Below are 25,102 nucleotides of genomic sequence, written 5' to 3'. Positions count from 1 at the left end.
AGAAGGCAATCAAAGCATAATTAATAATAATAACAGACGCCGTTTTGATGTGCCTCTGACACGGTCTCAACCCGATCCGTCTGCAATCCGGTAGCCACACGCGATTCTCCATTCTCGGTTCTTGAATCTCCCATATCCCATCTCACATCTCGATTCTCGATGATTCTCGCCCAGAAGCCCAACGGCTGCCATCGATGAGTCGAGAGTCCCATCCCACCGCATTCGCATTAGTTTCCCAGATCTATGCAAAACTGCGGATTCCGAATCTGGTTTCGCCTGGGCTTTTAATTGCCTGGGCCCCAGAGCGCTTAATGAAGATATTAAAAAATTGCACTGCAATAATTTCTCCAGCTCTGCGCCGAATGAATGGCTTCTGGTTTGTTCACATTCTGCGCTGGCAATTAACTTGTGTTCAGCCCGTGTCTAAGCATTCAATTCAATCTTAACTGCCATCGAGTGCCGCATAAATCTCGAGAGCTTAAGCGGGATCCTCGTCACGGCCTGCGTCTCCATTTCGCGTTAAGGGGCTGTATCGGGCGGGGACACATTTACGACTTGTTCGGCAGTCAAAATGAACAGAAAAACAAAAAACCCATGGGCAAGAATTTACTTGGGAAATTCTGAAAACATCTTTATACCACCGTCTATCCTTAAGCCTTTGCGGCCGAACTTAAATTTTATGGTCCGCTGAGGGAGCAATATGTTGCAAGGAAGTGCTGATTCTAGGGATGGCAAAAACATGTATATTTCATGTGTATTTTTAAATATATTTATTATTCATTGGTATGACAATGAAGAAGGTCATAGAAATCTCGGGTAATGCTATGTGTCTTATGATTTCCCGAATTCAATACTTGGTTACAATTTAAGGAATTAATTTATTGAAATAAGATTAGGAGAATACATTTTAATTTCATTCCCTTAGTCAAAGAAGGATTTCCTAAAGAAAACAAATATACCATACTCGAATTTGATGACTCAGAAACAAACAACCGCTCTCTCGAGCTCAAAAGTAAGCCAAGATCATCTCAATCTCAAATTCTTTAAATCGAAAAACTAAATCGAGTCTATCTTAATACCCAATAAAAAAACTCTTCATGTCGAAAAACATACCTTTGGTTTCAAGAAAGTTTCTTCTTGAATTTTCGAAAAATCAAATTCGGTTTTTTCCGCGTCTAATTTCTCTGGATTTAATGTAAATTCTGTTTTTATATAATAATGCAATAATGTTATTGTACCAATTAAATTGGTTTAATTTTTTCCTAATTACAAATATTTTCAATGTAATTGGTGATTCGAAACTGGCAAACATCCACATCCATGGCCATCTCATCTACAACATTTCCACAGCAGCAACTCTACGACCATTGCAAACTCTCTTGGCCCATTCATATTGATTTTGGTCTTTATTAACGATGCAATATATATAAAAGACAAATCCCATTTTGTCTACCATTTCTTAATTTACTATAGATAAGAAAAAAAATTTTCAACATCATTTGTAAATCGATACTTTTGTTTCCCATACATCACTGGGCCGCTCATCTTCAACATGGCCCCAACAGCAGCTCCTCCATTATTGCGAACTCTCTTGGCCCATTCATATTGATTTTGGTTTTAATTAACAAAGCCATTAGGGGCACTCGCCTGCGAGCTGCGAATGCCGCCGCCCCTGACAAATGCCACGAATGCGGGCCTGCTTTCTGGGGGCGTGGCTGCGGCGCTGGCTGTGTTGCAGATGCAACTTAATTGCAGCAGCAAAGTGCAGCCAAAGCGACGCTGATGGCGGCGGCAACTTGCATGACTTGGCCCAGACAATTGGCCAACTGGCTCGACGCTCTGTGAGCCAGGCTAAAACTCCGCTTTTTAAACGGCGCCAGAGAAGTGCGAGACAACAGCGACAACAACAGCGCCACAGCCTTTGTGATTTATTTATGCATGGCGATAAAATATGATTTTGTTTTCGTCATTTTTGCTTGAAGTCTTTTTTTACTTGTACGTATGGTATGGTATATTGTATATGGTTTGCCTGCCTGGTAATGTGAAAATAAACCAAGGCCATTAAGCGTCTCCGCTCATGTTAGCCATGCTAATTGCCCAAAGTGGCGGGCGGTCGGTGGGCGGGGGGGCGGTACTTAGGCCATGTTTATACGCATTTATGGCCGGCAGAACTGCGTCGCATATTAATTGTGTCTTGGGAATTGTGTTTCCCCTTTTGGCCGGGCCTTTCTCAGGCCTCTTAAGCCGCTGTCAAAATGACTGAAATTGAAATCGGTTTTCGTTGGCCCCCTTGGCTTGTCTGCGCCCACATCAAAGCGATTCGCAGTGGATCAGCATAGGTTTATAAACGATATGTGTACAACATATAGGTATACATGTGTCAAAACAAGTGCGTTGGTTGGGAAGGGATTTTCGGGATTAGTTTAGCCGAAAGTTGACACTTGACTGACAGATCAAGACAAACTCGGCCGAATTCCTGGGCCCCAGAATGGCTGGAATTTCCCCGCCCCCTGGCAACTAATTAATAAAACATTTAACGCACTCACACAGACACGCAGGGCAATAAATTAAATTCTCAGGGGGGGAGGGGGGATTGCAGTGGAGAGGCAGTCGCGTAATTTTTATTGACAGCTTCACTTTTTGCATTTAAATTGCCTGCATGCCACTGGACAACTTGCAACCAGCCACTAGCAACCTGCAACGTGCAACTTGCAACCTGCAACATGCGGCAGAGTGGCAAGATTCCGCCTGCATTAACACTCTTTGCATTCCTGCCTCGTTAGCTCTTGAACTTGCCTCCAAGCGGGTTTCCAGCGATCCACTAACCGCGATAAGGGGGACGAATTATCATTGTTCGGGGCGAGAGTGAGCGAGGCCTAGGAGGCGGAAACTTAACAATTTAGCCGCACTTGTATGCTAATCTGCCGGATCGCCAGAAGTCGGCTTTCAGATGACAAATCGGCGGAATTACCAGTCTCATCGCCACAATGAAAGAGGCCTTTTTGCAGCTATTAGCAGGCAGGTTGCAACCTCCTGGATGCCAATGTGCAATGTGCTGCATCATTTCACTGTCAGGGCATCTCATAAAATGCAATTAGCAGCTAATTATTTTTGCCATGTCGCCAGTTGTTGCCAGGTTGTCAACGAGCCTCCGAGAACAGTTAGTGCAAAAGTGCATTTTACCGTTCTAACTTTTTGTCAAACAGCGAGCCAAATCAAAAGAAGGAATCACTGGCCATAAGTCGATGGACAGAATACCCTGCAGAAATTAAGAAACCTCATGTAGACAATTATGCAACGTATCAGAATATAATCCAGTGCTGACAGAGTACTAGATAAAAAATCTAAAAAACAAAACCATAAAGATTACAAACAATATATCAGACCTTATACCTTATACCTTTTTCTGAAAACAAAACTCCCCATAGCACTATATCGAGTATACTTAAATTGAGTAGTTAAAAAATAATACTAAAAGTCAAACAGGTTTCAAATCCTTTTTAAAATAAAAACTTAAGAACTAAAATATTTCCAATTACTACCTTTATATTTGCTACAACTTTAAAATGATGATTTAAATAAATCCTGCTAAACAGTAATAAATATTAGTCCCATATTTGGGTAGTTCCCATTTTGACTTTAGCTGTTCACTTTTCAAAAATAAACAATCAATTTATTATACATTTATGTGTCAGAAAGCCATTCTTTTTGGCCAAATCCTACCATAAAACGTTCTGTCTGATTAGATCAGTTTGTTAAAACATAACTCATTCTAATAAAGCAATTACAGTTTCCAATACCGGAGATACCACGATTGATTTACTCCCGCCGAAAGCAATCTTTGACTCCGCTGCCTTTTAGAGTCAGAACTAATTCCCCCTGGAATTGGTCAGTTGGTGGCCAAAACCCAAGCACTCTGCACACTCTGTTTTCGGCCAACTCTGGACAACTTGCGCTCTCTGCGTAGGCAGACGAACACAATTTCTTTGCTGCTGGTTTTGTTAATGGCCAAGAAATTAGATTCCAATTTTAGTTGGCCATAAATCAAAATAAGCCAACATGCAGCAGCAGGAGCAACAACTGCAGCAGCAACTATGAAGTTTGCTTTATTACGGTTAATTTGTGAACAGTTTTGTTGCGATGCCAGCCACATAAATCAAATCAGATTTGGTTGGTGGGGCTCGATGCCGACATGTTTTAGCATCCGAATGTGTCATTAATAATTACGCTTTGAATGCAGTTTTGTTGGTCCCCGGATAAGCCTTGATTTATGCTCAGATCACACGTTTTCCGCCCGTCTCTCGAGTGGAAATCTCACTTAGCCGGGCAAACAGCAACGAAAAGTCGATCCACTGACCTTCAGGGCTTCGTAGATACTAGATGCCACATTCTCAACGAGGCCTGCCAACACTCGAAGCGTGATTTCCTTCGCTCGCCGTGTTTGCTTAGCGCTGAATAAAAATCAATCAGTGCCAATTTGTTTACCAAATCATCATAAAAACCGAGGCAAGCCATAACCCCGGTCCCAGATAAAACTACTCAACCTAACGGATGCGTCCGTAGGAGAACGAAATGTAATTATGGTCAAAAACAAAATTGAGCATAATCACTCCAGCAATAAAGGCAGCATTAATGTATAAAAATCGAAGCATCAAAAAAAAAAGTCGTAGAAAAAACCCAAAGACGACAAGGAACAAAAAGCATGGAGCAAAAAACACAGCCAAAGACACGGCTTCAATTAAAAAGGCAGAAGAGGAAGGGGTTTTCAGGGGCCAGGGAATGGGTAGACCGAAGTGGAGAAAACAAGTTCATAGACCAAAGACAACGACCGCAGAAGCAGCAAAATCTCCGGATGAATGCCGTGGGCCCCGACTTGGAACACACACAGCCACGGGTATATGGTTATGGTGTGGTATGGTATGGGATGGTATAGGGATCTTGAGTAGGGGAGTTCGGGAATGGGGAACCAGCAGGCACTGCCTGGTGGGCGACCCAAAACAGCACACGCGTTTTCCAGCAGCCTGTGCTTTGATGTATTTGCCACAAAGTTCGCAATTAATTGGCCGTTGCTCGAATAAAAAATAATGCCTTGAATCAATTACCCTGCAAACAAATTGGAACTTCTCCCATCACCGCCTTTAGCTCACCGAATTTGCATTGATGATGCAATTTCTCTTGCAGCCATTACGAAAGCGCTGTTCTGGCGCAAACCTGATCGTGGTGTTTCCATTTTGCCAGCGAAGAGGGTTAGGATCGCGGTGTCTTGAAGATGGCCAAGTGTGGATCGGGATGGTCGGAATGGGGGGCGGGGGGGCTCTGTGTGCCGCTTAGCACACAAATTGCTGGCATAGTTGCTGTTTGCAGCTGTGAAAATTTGCACGCTCGGCAAACAATTTTCCTGCCCGTTAGCAGAGAGGGGCAAAAAGATCGTCTGAAATGTAGCAGCAGCATATGTATTATATTTGCCGCCTGCGATGAGTGGCAATGTGCACTGGTCGCCCGAACTTTAATTGGTTTAGTTCTGTTTAAAGAGATAAGCCAACGCAATTCGCGCCATTATGCAACTTTCTAAACGGGCAAATTAGTACAGTCGCCGCCTTCAGCACGAGTAATTAGTGCCCGTGCCACTTGGCGTATGCGTAATAAACGCACCTGGGTGTGGACCACACGCAGGTGGGAAGCAGACGAACGCACATACCTTTACCGACTGGCATTCTTAATCAACTTTCAGGCTGGGCGAGAACAAAAAACCGTTTGCCTGCTGCCTGCCAAAGTCAATAAAAATGTCAACACGGCAAATGTCATGTTGACAAGGCAGACAGAACAAAACGTGCTGGTTCTGCGGCTGCTGATCCGGTGGAAAAATGCCAAGTGGTTCTGGGTTCGGAGTTCTGGGCTCTCCGTTCTGCGTTCTGCGTTCTGGGGAATATGGACATTCTCCCCACATATAAACTTTACGAGCTTTTCCACCGCTCCTTTCTCCCGTCCAGCTATTTTTATGGACAATTCAAAAATCGTTTATGACAATCGCACCGAGCCCGTTGGAGCTGGCAAAGCTTTTTAATAAAAGTTGGGTTTGCTTTTGTTGCTGCTCTCTCTCTGTCAGGGATAGTAAAACAATAAAAGGATATACGGACAGGTAGAAAGGGGACGGGTAGTCCTGCCACATAATTGCTGTCCAGCTGAGAGACGTCGTAAAACTAAAAGCAAACAAGTCTTAATGGTGCGACACCTGTCCCTGAACTCACAAGAGGCCATACAAGCAGTCCTTACAGAGGGAAAAATTATATATGGGTATCCTAAGTCGTGTTTTATGTATAAAAATATGATGGAACTCTTAAAAATTAAATTTTTTTTTTGTAGTCAGTGGCATAACATTTTATAAATAGTTTAAAATTGGTACATCATTTCACAAGTGATAATCCATTTCAACCCTTATTTCTCTCCGTGTAAAAGCAAGTTGGAACAGAAGTTTCGCACCGGGTTCCCTGGTGTAACTTTCGCTGCGGATACACAAGTATTAGCAGGCTTATATATACCTACACGATTATTTTTCGGCTGCTCTTCCGACATTAACCCAAATCACACAAATGACTTGAGAAAACCGCACACAAAGTGCCAAAGTGATTTGGGGCTAACCTTTTGGGCATTGTGTTCGTTGGTTTGGGGCCCCGAGATATCTCTGCATACCCCCCTCTATTTTTTTAGCCATCACCATCCGCTAAACTGTCTTTAGCCGAGCATTGAGCCGTCGCTCATCGCTCAAGCTCTCTGGCAATTTGTCAACGCGACCGCCGCATAATGATCATTCATTTGGATGCCAGATAAGCGCAGACGGGGCTAAATATAGGCACTTGCCGCAGATCCCAGCTGCAGCTGGCCCCTCAATGGCCCCTCCTCAATGGGCCAACTCTGTGGATCTGTGAACTAGTTTTCCAGAAGGGCCTAGACGGGCCAAACCAGTTCTCTGGGTCAACGACTGCCAAAGTAATTGAGTCGGCGACCGCAGAACGGGGCCCTCTGCTGTCGATCAATGCAAATAGCGCTAAAGGCAGCTGTTGGCCAGGCCAAAACTGGCGGGCTTATTTCTGCAGTTCCCCGAGTTTCTTCAGTTCCTTTAGATACCATATGTACTGCAGCTCCTGTTGCTGCGGGACTGGCCAACAATGTTGCGCAACATGGGCCACATGCACTTTCCATTTTGTTCTCCCGCCTTAATGACTTCATAGACCTGTGCCAAATTGAAACTTGCCACAATTGCCTTGCCAATTTCACGCAATTCGCTGCAGTCAACAATAAATTTGTGCTGGTCCAAGAGGAAAAAAAGAGGGCCAAGAAGAAATGCAGGTCGCACAATAAATTCGCCAGGCAGACCCACAGGCTCCCAGGCGAATTTATAGAGTTTAGGCACAGTTTCGCCTGGTTTTGTAGACGGTTTGGTGGGGCCCCGAAGTCGGGAACTGGTAATTTGAGTTTGAAAGCGGCTGATTTGACGGCGGGCAACACTTTGCAATCGGGGGTCTCCAGCTGCGATACGTTGCACGTGCATGCCCGGGGATTTGGATTTGGACTCGGCTTTGGTTTTTAGCTTTGGGACTCGGCATCACATTTCACCCCGACCCACAATGCCCGCCGAAAATGGAGCGAAACTCCATTGCAGTTACCCAAATGCAGTGCCACCACGCATTCTTGCATTTACAGCTCAAAAATTCAAATGTCAAACAATTTTTTCGGGATTTATTCCCCATCGAAAGTCGCAATCTGTGCAATTAATTTGCCGGCAAACCGCAGAAACCGCTTGGCACATAGCACTCGCCCAGCTATTGACACGTCAGTGGGTCCCAGTCCCAGTCCCAGTCCTAATCCCATTCCCAATCCCAGCTCCACTCTGAACTAGAAATGGAATTGGAAAATGTTAAATCGGGATGTGGCTGGCGAAAAGAAAGAATTCACTGGCTAAAACAACAAAAGGGCGGACAGCATTGTTTTGATAAAACGCCCGCATGAACTCGCATTTCCAGTTCGGTTCAGTTCAGTTCAGCTCCAACCACGCCCCTTCCCGCCCACGCCCCCACTCAAATATATATCTATGTATCTGTAGCTACATATGGAGGACTGTATGTGAGTATCTGCACAATGCACAGTTATCCTTTGATATGGCAAACTGCCATGAAATGGTGCGTGCTTATTTCCCCGATGTCAAAGGAGCGGTGCAAATGCACTACGAAAACCAGAAAAAAACCTTAATTGAAGTAGGATTAAAGGGTTAGGCGATTTCCTATTAATTCTTCTACGGACATGTTTTTAAAGACCTTAATTGAATTTCAATTGGCGTACAATAACTGCGAGAACATCGAAATCAAATGTTTGACAAGTTTTGATCGGAACCTTAACTAATCCTCTGCCAGCGATATGAAATTGGAGTCTTCGTAATCTCTCATGATTGAATAGTGCGGTTTTGGGTGTTCTTAAAAATGAAAAATCTGAAGCTTTAAAAAAAGTTCTTTTTTTGACGACAAACGTGAAACATCATATACCATATTCTATACCATATCATATACCATATCATATACCATATTATATACCATATCGTATACCATATCATATACCATTTCATATACCATATCATATACCATATCATATACCATATCACACCATACTATATTGTATATTGTCATACTTATCCGGTAATTCTAAATTCCTTGTTATTTTAAATAACTTTTTAAAGTCGAGCAACATGATATCCGTTAGTAACATTGATTCATTGTTTTTTTTTTAATGCTTTTTTATAGAGTACAACATAACTTCTTTATAATTATTATTTTTATAATTATTTTTATATAGTTATAGAAGTACAGATCAGATCAAACTGTTCTTTCCAAAATTGTTGTAACCGGAGACGCCACAAAAAACGGGTTACAGGGCATTCCAGCCCGTCTAGGATAACAATGTCAGAAAATGGCAAAATGACAACAGCGACAGACCTGCGGGCTTTACAACAACGATAACAACAAAATAGCAACAAAAGCAACGCAGAGCTGTCGATTTGTTTGTGTAAATGCTGTGAAGCGTATATTTTTCATTTTGACGTTTGCAAAAACAACTCCCTCTGCCCCCAGACCCCCACTTTTGTCGCCGTCAAAATAAAAAACGCATGAAAAACAAACTAAAATTGACAGCTTGTTCGACGGCCAATAGGAAGTAAAAAACCGCATAAACCCAACGAATTACAAAAGGAATACAATGAATATGATTTCCATGCGGTTTTATATTACATTAACAATATGATTCGGCTTTGCGGCTAGGGATTACCACGTTTTTTCCTTTTATTTCAGCTTTTCCTCAGCCGGCCTTTAACCCGGCAGTAAGCAGGAAATATTTTAATTAAATTTTTAAATTTTAATTAAATTCTGATTAGTCAAGCCCGTTTCGCCAAGTCACGTTTTCCGCCTGTTCTCATCCAACCCATTTCCTTGCAGGCCCATCAGCCGGACTCCGCTAACGCAGATCTCCTATCTGCAGAAGATCCCCACGCTGCCGCGCCACTTTTCACCCAGTGGGCAGGGCCTGGCCACGCCCCCCGCCCACGGCCTGCCCAGCAGCTCCTCCGCCAGCGCCCTCTACGCTGCCCAAGCGGCAGCCGGAATCCTGCCCACCTCCCCGCTGCCCCTGCAGCGCCACCAGCAGTACTTGCCGCCGCACCACCAGCAGCTCCAGGGAGTGGGAGTGGGAATGGGTCTGGGATCGGGATCGGGAGCAGCAGGAGGAGCCCTGCCCCTGGGCCCCCAGTATTCGCCCGGCTGCTCCACGAATCCCAAGTACTCGAATGCCCAGCTCCCGCCTCCGCCGCACCACCACCACCAACTCTCGCCGGCTCTGTCCACGCCGTCGCCACCCTCGCTGCTCCACCATCCCGCCGGAGGCACCTCATCCGCCGCCGGCCACGCCCCCTTCCTGGGCGGACCGCACATGGATATGCAGCGGCAGTCGCACTCGGACGATGACAGTGGCTGTGCTCTGGAGGAGTACACCTGGGTGCCACCAGGACTGCGGCCTGATCAGGTGAGTCCTTAGTCTAGGAAACGTATATGGGTAGTGTGCATTAGACATAAATCCTGAAAAACGTAAAAGTACCTTTACAGACTTCAACTCATTAAAAACAATCGGAAATGAGTTACAAGGTATTTAGAAAGTTATTGTAGATCCATTCTGATCCTAGGAAAAACAAGGTAACTTTTAAAAGAAACGAAGCAACAGTACTCTCTTACAGATCACCATCTTAATGTATCGTCCTTAAAATCATTACAATCGAAAATAAATAAGTTATAACGCTTCTACAAAATGAAATAGGGTCTGCAGATATATGTTGAGTTTATAGGTTCAATATACCAAAAGAGTTAGATCTTAGGATTGGTTTTTTGGGACTTTGTTTAGGAATTTAATATCATTTTGACTACTTCAAGCAATCTTAGAGAGCCAAAATCACAAGTTTCTACCAAAAAATAAAAAACATTTTTAGTTTAACGTTCTTTAACTATTTATTTCCTTTGATCTTAAAAATAAATATTTAACCTAAACAAGTCGTACTTTCTCTTCCCTTCTTTGTTCAATCGATGGTGTTCAATAAAACTACAGATCAAATATTTTCCGAACCCTAAGTTCTACAGAACTACAAAAAATGTTCATATTTAGCTGTACCATAACATGAGGTCAGGAATGGCGGTGTCCCAGTTTGGAACAGGCTCTGGAAGTGCCTCGTGGCTCTTGGGGACACTTCTTGGCCCCGAGACTCCCTCCGATATGCACTCAAAGACCTGGACGTCTGAGGAGTGCCGATTGCAGTGAGGAACGCGCAGTGCCAAGGGCAGGCCCCGGATGGCAGGCGAGATTTGTGGGCTGGCGATAAGCGGGATACTTGAGTTATTGTGCGTTATTTTGTCACTCGGAGCGAGCTGTAAATAAATACACGCGACGGGGCCATAAATCAGCGACTGGTGGCCGGGATCGCCTGGCAAGTCGGAGATGATGCAGCGGAGTGGCCAGAGGCGATTGCAGTCGAGGATGGCGACATGAACTGGCTCCGCTCGACTCTATTGGAGCGTGTCAATTAGGCGAAGGTCTAGTCTGGATGTCCAAGTGTCCGGCTGTCCCTCGAATTAGATAGCGCTAATGAATGCTCCTCCGCCGGCCAGCAGCCATTCCTCAATTCGCATTTGACTTTAATGGCCAATTCAATTGTGGCTGGAAAGCGTCGGGGCCGTGCTTTTTTCAATTATTTGCCAGGCGCCGAGAAACGAAACGAGAAACGAACTCGTAAATTATTCGCGTAAAATATGCGACAATGCCAAATAAATCTTTCACAATCTGCCCGGCAGAAGTGCCCAGTTCAGTTCCCATAGCCCATGGCCCATAGCCCATATCCCAGTTCGCAATTCCGAACTCTGAAATTTGGAATTTTTTCGGGGTCTCGGCCGTTTTGCATTCAACTCTTTGACTTCCGTTAAAGCCATCCCATCCCATCAGATGTCTAGCATTGCATTTCTTCGTTTTGCTTCTCTTTGCGCTGGCTGACTTTACAAACAGAATTGAAAATTTATTTACAGCCATGTGGCAGCAATTTACGTTGATGCGGCATAAGCCATGTGTCAGTCAGCCGCCGCTTGAGCTGGCATTTTTCCACTTTTCCACATTTCCCCGCCGATGCCGGCGAAGAAAGAACGCTTTGCGAGGAGCGTGGCCAATAAAGTTGGCTTAGCACGTTGTGCACCTTTCAACCTGGCTCAGAAGGCTCCGCGCTGAGCGGCCAAGAAATCAGCGTAATAAAATCAAAAATCTCTGCCCGCTGTGTCGGCTCTTAACCCTTTTGAGCCCGCTGCTTCTTAACTGTATTCGGCCATTCCAACCCATACTTACCACTCGAATCCATCTGCTCCGTTCTCCCGCAGGTTCGCTTGTATTTCTCGCAAATACCCGACGACAAAGTGCCATACGTCAACAGTCCGGGGGAGCAGTATCGTGTGCGACAATTGCTGCATCAACTTCCGCCGCATGATAACGAGGTGAGTACGCGGAGGGGTCCCTCCCATCCTTATACCTATCCCCTTCCCAACACCTTCCCAACCCCTTCCCAACCCCTTCCCAGTCCCTTCCCTAGAACCTGACCCCGAACCCAAGCCCCTCGGGATCGTGGGCCCGTCAATTTTGCGGCATTTATCCCAACTGGAGGAGCTGGCATCGCATGGCAGCCGCTTTATCGTGATTGAAACCAACTCGAATTACGGGCTATGACATTTCAAAGTCAAATTGTGCGACGATTTTCCCACACACCTTCCTTTTCCTATACTGATACAGCCCATGTGCATCCCTCCCGACCATTTCCCGTTTTGTAACCTTTAATTAATCGGGAAAACAAGTGCAGACTCAGTCTGAGTTTGGTATTTAGAGCAGACGCTGACCACAAAAAACTAGCCAAACAAAAACAGGGAATGCTGAGCGGATTGCCAGATATCAGTTACTTGGGTTGGGGACAGTGATGGGAAAGTTTCCCATTTTACAAGCTGTTTAAGGAACAGGATATGGGGACTAAACCTATTGTGATATGTATGATTCCGGCAAGAACGGTCTCTAATAATAATTTTTAAATTCATGCAACGATATATCTACATACGAATTTTGCAATGCTTGAGGAAGACAAATTTGATAAAGAAACAATTAAAGCTGCTTTTAAATTGAGCTACAAAAAATGTATTCCTCAAGCAAGATGGTCTCAATAAAAATACATTTTACATCAATCCATTTATAGGAAAATTTATTTTCTTAAGTCTCCAGAGATTTCTTAAATATGGGAGATTTATAAAACATGGGTTTAGGAACGCTAAAGTTTACCTGTAATAGGTATCCAAATAACAGAGATTCTTCAGTTCCAAATTGATACTCAGCTAAATTAATAGGTACCACATGTACAGCTACTGGGGTACTTCCCATCACTGTTCTGGGGATTGGGGTCTGAGATCTAGAGTCTGGCTAACGATGACTAGAACACTCATTGAAGGCCGGCTCGAAATGAGAAAAAAGAGAACCGAAAAATAAGTGGAGGCAGCCGAAAAAATTTGCATACAACACACAAACGAGAAGCTGACCGCAGACCAGAGACCAGGGACCACAGACCAAAGACCGTTCTGGGGGAGATGGGCAGATGCAGATGGAGATGGAGATGCAGATGGAGTGGACAGCAGGAGGCTGGAGGTGAAGCGTTGATGGGCAGCCTGGGCTACCGGCTACCGTTTGGCCTTTTGCGGTCTGCTCTGCGTTTCTCCGGGCTCTGGGATTTGTGGGTTGTGGAATATGGGAATATGGGAGTATGGGATGTGGGCCTGTCTGCCACTGAGACAAACAATCTCCGCCCGTTCCCTGTCCGCGCTTCTTGGAAAGATCACTTCAGGCAGCGGTTCGGTTTGGTTTGGTTTGGTTTGGTTCGGCCCACGGTTTGTGAGGTTCCTCGCGCTGTCGAGCCCCACTTGAACATATGATTTCCCTGTCTTTTCCCGAAAGGAGGGGGCACGCGAAGGAAAAGCCACAGTTTTCAGTTACTCGCTGTCATTGCAGGTTCGTTACTGTCACTCACTGACGGATGAGGAGCGCAAGGAGCTGCGGCTCTTCTCCACGCAGCGCAAACGCGATGCCCTGGGCCGCGGCAACGTGCGGCAGCTGATGAGCGCCCGACCCTGCGACGGCGTAAGTATTCCCATCCACCCACTAAAGTCCCCAGAAAAATAATATTTATCTAAACAATATATACATATCCAACCCCACAGTGCGACGAACTAATTTCCACGGGCGACATCGCCGTGTTCGCCACGCGACTCGGCCCAAATGCCAGCTGGCATCCGGCGTGCTTCGCCTGCTGCGTCTGCCGCGAGCTCCTCGTTGACCTCATCTACTTCCACCGGGATGGACGCATGTACTGCGGCCGCCACCACGCCGAGACCCTCAAGCCCCGCTGCTCGGCCTGCGATGAGGTGAGTGCCCCTATGACTGATCCTCGCAGGATTGGAATTATAAGGCTGTCTTAAAAAAGTGTTACTATTTGAGGTTGATTTAGAAGGGAGGAAAATCAAGTTCACTTATGGCACACAGTTAAATTGCATGAGATTCAGGAGATTCATTTTCCAAAACTTAACATAATATTGAGAATTAGTCCCTTAGTACCAAATTTTGTAAGGATTTTTTCCTTAAAAATAACGTCACATTGAAAAGGAATTTGTTCGTGCTAAGTCTCTCTAAAAGAAACAAACTAGAGCCTTAACATGACATTAAAAAACAAGGAAGAACGCTATAGTCGAGTACCTCGACTATCAGATACCCGTTACTCAGCTAAAGGGACCAAAGGAAAATGGAGATATGCAAGCAGCAAAGCAAGATTTAAATGCGCCACCTACCGGCGGTAGACAGATTTAAGCAATGTGGGCGTTAGAGTGGGCGTGGCAAAGTTTTTTTTGGATCAATCGATAGGTATTGACGAGAACAATACATTTCAGTTAAAAATTTGTATCTAGCATGAAAATTTTGGGCGCCACAGGCCTGGGCGGTTTGTGGGCGTTAGAGTGGGCGTGGCATATTCGCGTAACAAACATGCGCTGGGCTCAAGCTTACGGAATCTAAATCTGAAATCCCATTTCTCTATCGTTGATATTTTCCGAGATATACGCGTTCATATTAACGATTTTTTGAAGTTTGTGGGCGGTTTGTGGGCGTTAAAGTGGGCGTGGCAAACTTTTTTTTGGTTCAATCGATAGGTTTTGATGAGAACAATACATTTCAGTTAAACTTTTTATTCTAGCATCAAAACTGTAGGATGCACAGTTTTGGGCGGTTTGTGGGCGTTAGAGTGGGCGTGACACTCTGCTGAAACAAACTTGCGCTGCGTAAGAAGCTCAGGAATCTGCACGCCAAATCTCAATAGCCTAGCTCTTATAGTTTCCGAGATCTCAGCGTTCATCCGGACAGACAGACAGACGGACAGACGGACAGACGGACATGGCTAGATCAACTCGGCTAGTGATCCTGATCAAGAATATATGTATATACTTTATGGGGCCTTTTACTCTACGAGTAACGGGTATAATAAATGGAATGTTCAACGAATGTTTTTATTTATGTGCATTTGTAGTTTAAAGCTTCCTTAACATCCACGAATGCTTCGCCATCTTTCCCGCGCCACCGCAGTCCAGCTCCGAGTCCCAATGGGCATATTGGACCTTGAGGAAGTGGGAGCCGGATTGGGAACGGGGTTGATCCGCTGATGCTGCAGGAAGTCGCCCAGCATCCTGGCCATGGCTTCTCCAACTGTTCCTTAGCGGGCGCCCTATTTTCCTCCTCCCTATAGAAGCCACCGCGTCCTCTAGCTCCGCTTAAGCGGCCAAGTAGCTGGTGGTGGTGGTGTACGGAGTCCTAATGGAAAGGACTTCGGAGATCATATTACTGGTGGTTCTGCTAAAAAGATCCTTCTATTAGTACAACGCAACCAAATTATTTTGGCCAGATCTTACTTTCTTTGCGAGAACACGCTCGGCAGGATGTCCATGTAAAGAGCGAAGTCCCACTCGGCATGTTCCTTCCCCCTGGGATTCTCTAGAGGATCTCCTCCAGCACTTCAACTATTCTGCGGACTTGCCCCTGTTGTGGTATTGCTTCCTGTCGGTGAAGTCCCACAATAATGGGCAACAGCTTGGAATAGGCGTCCTTTTTCATCTGCACTGACCTCCTTTAACCGTTTTTGGGGTTTTTCTTCCATTTAAAATTTTTAAATTCCCCACCGCTTCTGAACGAACACCGCCAAAGATTAAATTTCTTATTCTTTGGGCCGCGGCTAACGGCGTTCATCGAAAAATCACTCCCGAAATTTGGTATTTTTTCTGGTATTTCCTTAGCTCATCTGAGTACCGCGCTGAAAAACAGACCCGACGAAAAGCTTTGGCCGCCTGTTTGCCTCTCGCTCACTCCTATGGTTAGCTCGCGGTTTTCGTCGATGTGACTTCTAGGCTTTATTTAAATAATACATATTTATAGAACTCCAAGAAAAGATTGCATTACATTACATGTATATATCAACACAAGTTCCAATCGCCCTCTGAAAATAAGGCCATATATATTTAAAACGCTTTGTTGTATAAAACTACTGTAAGAATCCCAGAGATTATTTGTACACGTTGGATGAAAAGGGACAAGGTTAAAGCAATCTTTACCGCAAAAGCTTCGAAAAATTCAATATATTGAAAACATGATAACGTTTGCAGTCATCGGCTTATCGCAGCTTAGAAGCACATGGTATTATTCTATGATTACAAATCAGCTTATAGTTCCGTAAAAAACGGCGATCTGCCTATTTAAACCGCACAAATGGCCTGTGCTGAGATTAGTTTAAAGTTGGCTGTTCCAGCAAAATGAAATCTTACATCACGTTTTTTCTGTCGATTTGGCTTTTAAATGAGCTTTCTGCCACGGGAGCCCCATTTCCGGATAAATATTCGGGTCAGTCAACGGAAAATCAGTGCAACGAATAGTGTTTTTATATTCTGAAGTCCGTTCTCTACCGCAATGGGCAACTTGAGGAGTCAGCATCAAAGAACGAAGAACTTCAGAAATTAAACAACCGTAGAACGCAAGGAAGAACTAATATATGCGCAAACTAGAGAATTCGATTATCAACGTGAAGTGATCAATGCACTGACAGGAAGTATCCAAAGTCTGCAGGGTGAAATAAAAAACAGAGATTCTCAGATCAGTGGTCAAATTGAACAACTGAAAAAAGAAATCAAAAGGATTACGAAGCAGAATAATGACGACAAAGTTAAATCTCTGACAAAAACTTTAAACGATTTGGAAAGTAGGTTAGAAAACATGGGTTCCCAAATCAATAATCAAACTGAATTGATAAAAGCCAAAAGTGGCAAGGTATTGAATTTGACAGAATATATTCAAGACTTGCGAAGTGCAATTAACAACAAATTGAGTTCGGAAACCATTAGTAAAATAACCGATGATCTATTGAAGTGCGATCGACAGGACTCCTGCCCCAGCGAAGGCCCTAGTGATATTTACAAAACCAACCTGAGGGGGGTAGGTACATTCGAAGCTCCCTGCAGTTCAGATAGTTGGCTAACTATTCAAAAACAATCGACCCTGGAAGGACTATAAGGAAGGGATCGGCAACATAAGAGGAGAGTTTTTTATTGGGCTTGAAAAACTGCATGTTATCACTCGGGAACGTCCTCACGAACTTTACATTAATCTTGGCAAGGTGAACGGATCCACAGGCGGATCATTATGATGACTTTAAGATTAGAAGTGAGCTGGAATCGTATGTGTTGTCGATAGGACGTTATAATGGTACAGTCGGAGACTCTCTAGATTACCATAGGAACCAAAAGTTTAGTACACTTGACAGAGATAATGATAATTATAAAGAAGCCAATTGCACTAAAAATGAAAATGAAAACGTTTTTGAATAGTTAGCAAACCATCTGAACTGCAGGGAGCTTCGAATGTACCTACCCCCCCTTCAGGTTGATTTTGTAAATATTACTAGGACCTTCGCTGGGGCAGGAGTCCTGTCGATCGCACTTCAATAGATCATCGGTTATTTTGCTGCCGGAAATGGTTTCCGTACTCAATTTGTTTTTAATTGCACTTCGCAAGTCTTGAATATATTCTGTCAAATTCACTACCTCGCCATTTTTAGCTTTTATCAATTCAGTTTGATTATTGATTTGGGAACCCATGTTTTCTAACCTACTTTCCAAATCTTTTAAAGTTTTTGTCAGAGATTCATCTTTGTCGTCATTATTCTGCTTCGTAATGCTTTTGATTTCGTTTTTCAGTTGTTCAATTTGACCACTGATCTGAGAATCTCTGTTTTTTATTTCACCCTGCAGACTTTGGATACTTCCTGTCAGTGCCTTGATCACTTCACGTTGATAATCGAATTCTCTAGTTTGCGCATCTATTAGTTCTTCCTTGCGTTCTTCGGTTATTTAATTTCTGAAGTTCTTCGTTCCTTGATGCTGATTCCTCAAGTTGCCCATTGCGGTAGAGAACGGGCTTCAGAATATAAAAACAATCTCCGTTGCACTGATTTTCCGTTAACTGACCAGAATATTTATCCGGAAATGGCGCTTGATCGCTGAAATAGATGAAGTCCCATGAACGAAGGGTAGGCAAAAAACACGGGGGTAGTTTGGGGATCTTTTCCCGACGGGCATAGGCGTTTACTCGCACAACTGAACTTAAGCGCTCCAGTGCGGAGCGGTGACTTAGGGGACAGATGGAGAGGGAGAGCGGACGGCAGTGCGAGCGCGAGAGATGTAGACATCTAAATAAAAACTGCCGCTCGACACTGCCTCCTGAAATTAAACGCCCTTTTGACGTAATCACCCCTTTTCCTCCAATGTGTACAAATAATCTCTGGGATTTTTACAGTGGCTTTAAACAACAAAGCGTTTTAAATATATATTGCCTTATTTTCATAGGGCGATTGGAATTCGTGTTGATATATACATGTATTGCAATCTTTTCTTGGAACTCTATAAATATGTATTATTTAAATAAACTTTTAAAATATGAGAAAAACTCCTCAGCCGACTTCATTGAAATGTTACCGTGAAATACCTTAATGTACACTGTACTATTTAGTGTATGATTCATTTAATTTGATTTTAAAACTATTTTAGGGCAAAAATATACAAGAAACGAAATTGTTATTTATGAGTATGAATTGTCATAATGCCACAATTCATTCAATGACTGACATTATTTGAAAAATGTAGGGATGTAAAAATATATAAATTAATATTTATATCGTAATATTTTTATACCCTTGCAGAGAGTATTATGATTTCAGTCAGAAGTTTGCAACGCAGTGAAGGAGACGTTTCCGACCCCATAATGTATATATATTCTTGATCAGCATCACTAGACCAGTCGATCTAGCCATGTCCGTCTGTCGGTGCGTTTCTACGCAAACTAGTCTCTCAGTTTTAAAGCTATCGGGCTGAAACTTTCCCAAAAGTCTTCTTTCTTTTGCAGATAGTATATAAGTAGGAACCAGCCGGACGACTATATCATATAGCTGCCATAGGAACGATCGGAAAATTGGTGGGAAAATAATATAGTTTCGTTGTTTTTTGACATATTATCTTATACTATTGGCAATATCATTTTTTGTATTTTTAAGAATTTGGAATTAAATTTAATTATTATAAGTGCAAGGGTATACAAACTGGATCATCCCGAGGGGCTGCAAAAGAATCGATCTCTGTGGTCCATCCTCGAACAGACCATTCTAATTTACGTTTTGTTGAGGGAACGAAGCCTGAAGAATTGCACCAGCGACACTTTGATCCAATCTGTCACTATTTACATGTATACATTTATTGGTCAATCGGATCATCAGAGTTACGACGCTTAACATCACACCATACACTAAACAACACACAATATTACTTTAATGCTTAAAATATTTGTAATTCTTTTAATGACTATTTTATTTGAAATACCACGCTGCTTTTCATCCAATTCCGCCGGGTCAACCACCAGCCTTGGAAAGTGTATTTATTTGGTAGATCGTCGATTTTCGTCACGAAAGTTGATATTAGAACTTTTGTATGTTGAAGGTGCGATCGTCACTAGTTTTTTACCTCCTTAAGAGGTGTTTTTGTATTACTGAATAGTAGTGACTACTACCTAAGTACAAATTTGGCTTTACCCTTTAAGGGAGTGGTTTATCCAGGATTTGATTATTTGGATTGTCAAAACTATCTTTAGAGTGGGAGGAGGACTTGAGCCCGAAGAATCTTAGTAGATACTCCACTCTTTTGGAGAAGCGTTGCCTTTAATAGGAAAATATAGTCGTATGCCGCTTTATTCAATACCTATAAACTGGCCCAAATCCAATCAATTTCAAGAACTTTTCTAATTGTATTTCTCTTTTTTCGCAGATCATCCTGGCAGACGAGTGCACAGAGGCGGAGGGCAGGGCGTGGCACATGAACCACTTCGCCTGCCACGAATGCGACAAGCAGCTGGGCGGCCAGCGGTACATCATGCGCGAGGGCAAACCGTACTGTCTGCACTGCTTCGACGCGATGTTCGCCGAGTACTGCGACTACTGCGGGGAGGCCATTGGGGTGGACCAGGGCCAGATGAGCCACGACGGGCAGCACTGGCATGCGACGGACGAGTGCTTCTCGTGCAACACGTGTCGCTGCTCGCTGCTGGGGCGCGCCTTCCTGCCCCGGAGGGGGGCCATCTACTGCTCCATTGCCTGCAGCAAGGGGGAGCCGCCCACGCCGTCAGACAGTTCCGGTACCGGAATGTACACCACGCCCACTCCGCCCACGCAGCGGGTGCGCCCCCACCCGCAGGCGCCTCTACCGGCGCGCATCCCCAGCAGCCACGCCTCCAGCTCGCCGCCCATGTCACCGCAACAGCAGCAGCAACACCAGGCCACCTTCAACCAGGCAATGTACCAGATGCAGAGCCAGCAGCTGGAGGCGGCGGCCGGCTTGGTGGAGCAGGGCAAGAGCTACGCCACCTCGGACTCGGATGCGGGCGTGGTCAAGGATCTGGAGCCCCATGGCGGCCACATGGGCGGCGGAGATCTGACGGACTTTTCGGGGGGCCGTGCCTCCAGCACGTCGCAGAACCTATCGCCCCTGAACTCACCCGGCGACTTCCAGCCCCACTTTCTGCCCAAGCCCATGGAACTGCAGAGGGATGGAGTCTACAACTTCAACGAGATGTCCTCGAACCTGGATGCAGCCTGGCCGGCGAAGCCCACGAATAGCTACCAGCTGCAGAGGCAGCTCCTGGAGAATCCGCACACCGCCAGCATGCCGGAACTGGCGGGAAAACTGGTGGCACCCCCTGTCCACCTGCAGCACCTGTCGCAGCTGCACTCCGTCTCCTCCTCGCAGCAGTTCCAGCAGCACGAGTACGCGGACATCCTACATCCACCTCCTCCTCCACCGGGGGAGGTTCCCGAGCTGCCCACTCCCAACCTGAGTGTGGCCTCCACTGCCCTTCCACCCGAACTGATGGGCTCACCCACCCACTCGGCGGGCGAAAGGTCACTGAACACACCCCTGTCCACTCAGTCGGCCTCCCACGGGCCCCCTCACCCCGTTTCCATCCTGAGTGGCGCCTCCTCCTCCTCGCCGATGAGCGGGGAGCCAGCCAAGAAGAAGGGCGTGCGCTTCGAGGGAATTCCGGACACCCTACCAAGATCAAGGAGCTATTCGGGCAATGGAGCTGGGACAAGTGGTGGTGGAGAGAGGGAGCGGGAGAGAGACCGGGACAAGGACAAGGAGGGTGGCGGACGCCATGGTCATGGACACTCCTCCCGAAGACGGAGGCGTCGCAAGTCCTCCTCCTCCGGCTCCACTCACCATCGCAGTGGTAGTGGCCACCGGTCGCACTCGACCACTCGGGCGGATACTTATGCGCCTGCGCAGCCCCTGTCCTCCTCCTACCAAGGTCCACCCTCGGCGCTGCAGGCGGCCAGCCTGGTCCAAGACTCCCCCAACCGGCAGCAGAGGGAAAGGGAAAGGGAGCGGGAGCGGGAGGAATCCGAGGAGTCCGACGTCTGCTCCACCTGCTCCTCGAGCTCCTCCAGCTCCGAGGACTACATGATGATGTACCAGCTGCCGCAGAGGCGCCACTACGGAGGGGTGCGCGTGAGCTATGTGCCCAACGATGCCCTGGCCTACGATCGGAAGAGGAAGCCCAGCGAGATGGGCGGCGACAAGGACAAGAACTGCATCATCTCGTGATGCAGCCCGCCCGAGGGGCTTCCAATCAGAGGATCCAGATGCAGATACAGATGCAGATGCAGATCCAGATGTTATTAATGTGGCGCCCTGGGCAGCTCCAACTCGTGGCTAACGAAGTGGCCCAGAACGCTCGCGGGGATCATCGATCAACAATTCCTCGGAACGGAGGCAATCGCCACACCACAAAGCAAAGTAAAGTTCAACTTGACATTAAGGCGCCTAGTTAAGATACACTCACCAACATACATATGCAACTCCGCAGGAGGAGAAACCCTACGATAAGAGCCAACACTGTTCCAAATACACATCCCTAGTTAAGCTAATTGAAGATTCAACCTATATATATTTTTATAATTACTAGTAGCGTAGCGAAGATATTTTGCAGATAACCCTATTTATACACTCTATTTATATTTATTGCATTGCTAGGCCTAGCAGATACTCTAACTTTATGCCTAGACCAGTAAGTAGAAACGCAAAAGGGTTCCTCAATACCCTTGTGCCAGCAATTGGGCTAATGAAACTCCACAATAAATCTAGTTTAAGCGGAAAAACTGTATGACATTCACGAGAATAAAGAGTTCAAAGAAAGAGTATGCCAAGGTGTTTTAAGTTGCAATCGATGGAAATGGTAAGATATAGTTGGTATATCTGTATATCTTATGATTGATTTATGAGGTAATGGTTGTATGGAACATTTATGAAAAATGTGTGGATATCTCATTTATATAAATTTTAAAATTTTGATTTCATATAGAAAATGTTTAAACATAGTACAAAGATAAAACCAGAAAGTAAATATATATAGTTTCAAATTTTGTTCATCAAATTCTGAATAAATAACATTTTTCATCCTAAAGTTTTAAGTATAGCATCCAGCAAAACTAGCCTTACCAGGCCACCCCATAATATGTAATTACTACTAAGTATGATCGTCACTCAAAGTAAGCAAATAATAAGGAACTAAACTTTTCGATTATGATATACAAGTATTTAGTTAGTTGGGACACTTCGTCGGACCTAGCAGAATACTTTAATTGGTAACCTGGTGGACGGCTTCCACGACTCCGCTGCCTTATCTGCAGTATAATTATGCATCAGATAATGAATACAAATTACGCGCATGTCGAGCATTTGCATGCTGGGCATCCACCGACGAACGGCAGCTACGTGGAAATTAAAATCGAAAATATGGCAGGCAGGCGGAATTGTGTGCCTGCTAATAAGTTGATGGCAAGTTATGGCATACCGCAGCTACTGCCTTGGGATCGGGAATAGGGCCAGGTACCCTGGTCGCCGTAACCGCCAGTTGGCAGCCCGGTCGAAGAAAGAGCAATCACATGCATGCAACGCTTGCTGCAGGGCGTAATTAGCAAATAATGCCGGCCACTCGGATGGGGACCAAGAGCTGGGGAAGCGAGTGGAACCCTTGTTCCTGCTTACTCTGTTAGAATCAACAGCTTGTGCCCCAGCCGTCAGCTGAACAATGTTTGCATACATTCCACTGGTTCCGATCCACACAGAAAAAATCGCATTCAACTGAATATAATTTATGTAAGGAAATAGTAAAGTATATTAAAGTATCTTTAAAAACATCCATTTTCTCGACCTTATAACTTGTGCGCTCTGCTTACATACAGAGATATGCGGATCTATAAATCTATTTGACCATATATTTTCGAGTAATGCCTATATTTGTAATGCTGATATTTGTTGAATGGTTAACAATCCGGGGAGATATTATTATTATATTTGACTATTCAACTATGTATTTATCCGGGGTGTAATTATTAATATTAATATTATTTGAATCGTATATAAATACAAACTTTAACTGTCTTTGGTTGAAAAAGAGTTCTATAGGATATAGGATATATTATAGTTAAAATATAATAAATTGTAAGGAATCAAAAAATGATAACATTCAAGGTCTTTAATAAAGCGTATTCATATTTAATACCTATTTTCTAAGCTGTAATAGTAGTATTCGTGTTCCCTATTTTCGTACTACTAATGATGAACTCAACATTTGTATCATTACGAGGGATTTAGAGACCACCCAATAAAGAGATATTTTCTCTGCGTGCGGCTGATAGGGGACAAAATCATTGGCAGCTGTGTAATTTGTGGAACAGCCCCCCTCTAGGTCCAGTTTGTCGCCAGGTCCGGCTAATGGCCACTTAATAACGCCCATCCCGGGGCCCTGGGCATCCCCATCCCCATCCTCCTACTCCAACTGGCCCCCTCGAATCCCAATGCCAATGCCACCTGCATGCGGGACTGGCGATGCGACCAAGCGATAAGCGACCAAAATAGTCTGCGTCTGGCATTGATAAGCCAAATGACTTTGGCGTTAACGCACAGACGTACGGAGAGTGTATCTCAAAAGTCGGGGGGATGAGATCTGAAGATCCGACTCCACTGGTCATCAGTCCAATGGCAAGGACTCTCTGGGCACGCAACTTTTGCAATTGTAATTCCGCAAAGTTTCTCCTGATTCCAGCAGAGCAGGAGGCGGGCCAAATGCATTTGCCAGATAGATTTTTGTTGTTAGATGCCATTTTTCGTTATAATCCAGCGACAGGCGACAGACTAAAGGGAGAGCTTTCACTGCTTTCCCAGCATTCCCTGCTTACCCTGCTTTCACTCGATGCGTGCGCCTTTGTGTTTTATTGCATGTCATTTCCGCTGCCGTTTCCTCCGGCCGCTGGCATACTTCTGATGATTGGTCTGCTCCTGTCTGGCGGGCATCCTGCCACCGCCAGAGGGTCTCGAAAATGCAGTGCAGCCATTATGTTTATCCTGCCTCACATACTGACTGATACTGCCACGTTCCGGAGTGCCCTGCCCCCATCCAGAGCCCCATCCCGTCGCCCGGTCAGATGTACACTTGTACATCAGATATGGCTGAATTTATATTCGCATTTCCGACGCTCATTTTTATCATGCCCGAAAACCGGGGGCCACACACTCCGCCGGCAAATTGTAAATGTGTTCAGCTGGCGTACTTATTTTCCTGGGTGGAGTCCTTGGGAGGACAAACAATCGAGGGAGTTGGAGTGCGGCGACTTTTATTGGAACCGTGACTGCACGGGACAATCTGCTCCTGGCATTTGGCTGCGCTTTTCAACCCATTGTTTCCCGCATTTTCTAGTGCGGTTTGTATTGCGAATTTGGTCTACACTTTAATCGCCTTTAATGAGGAGAAAGACTTAAACAGGCCACGTATTTAAGTTAATATTGAGAAAAATTAAGTTAAGAATAATTTTCAATTT

At 44.9% G+C, this 25,102-nt stretch overlaps 1 protein-coding gene across 3 annotated transcripts in view; it reads left to right on the top strand.

Moving 5' to 3' along the window:
* The window catches only part of LOC119549785 (protein prickle), a 73,483-nt gene extending 51,060 nt beyond the window's left edge, over nucleotides 1-22,423 (top strand). For all 3 annotated transcript variants that reach the window (XM_037858050.1, XM_037858049.1, XM_037858047.1), the window contains exons 2-6: nucleotides 9,480-10,062; nucleotides 11,946-12,059; nucleotides 13,606-13,734; nucleotides 13,815-14,018; nucleotides 19,995-22,423. In XM_037858050.1, coding sequence (XP_037713978.1) covers nucleotides 9,480-10,062; nucleotides 11,946-12,059; nucleotides 13,606-13,734; nucleotides 13,815-14,018; nucleotides 19,995-21,827 — 2,863 coding nt within the window. In that variant the 3' untranslated portion in view covers nucleotides 21,828-22,423. The remainder of the gene's footprint in view (nucleotides 1-9,479; nucleotides 10,063-11,945; nucleotides 12,060-13,605; nucleotides 13,735-13,814; nucleotides 14,019-19,994) is intronic.
* The last annotated feature ends 2,679 nt before the right edge of the window (nucleotides 22,424-25,102 follow it).

Source organism: Drosophila subpulchrella, chromosome 2R, assembly GCF_014743375.2.
Source record: "Drosophila subpulchrella strain 33 F10 #4 breed RU33 chromosome 2R, RU_Dsub_v1.1 Primary Assembly, whole genome shotgun sequence".
In the NCBI taxonomy this organism is placed as follows: Eukaryota; Metazoa; Arthropoda; class Insecta; order Diptera; family Drosophilidae; genus Drosophila; species Drosophila subpulchrella.
Note: the sequence above shows the minus strand (reverse complement) of the source record. Positions and strands in the feature narration are given on the sequence as shown.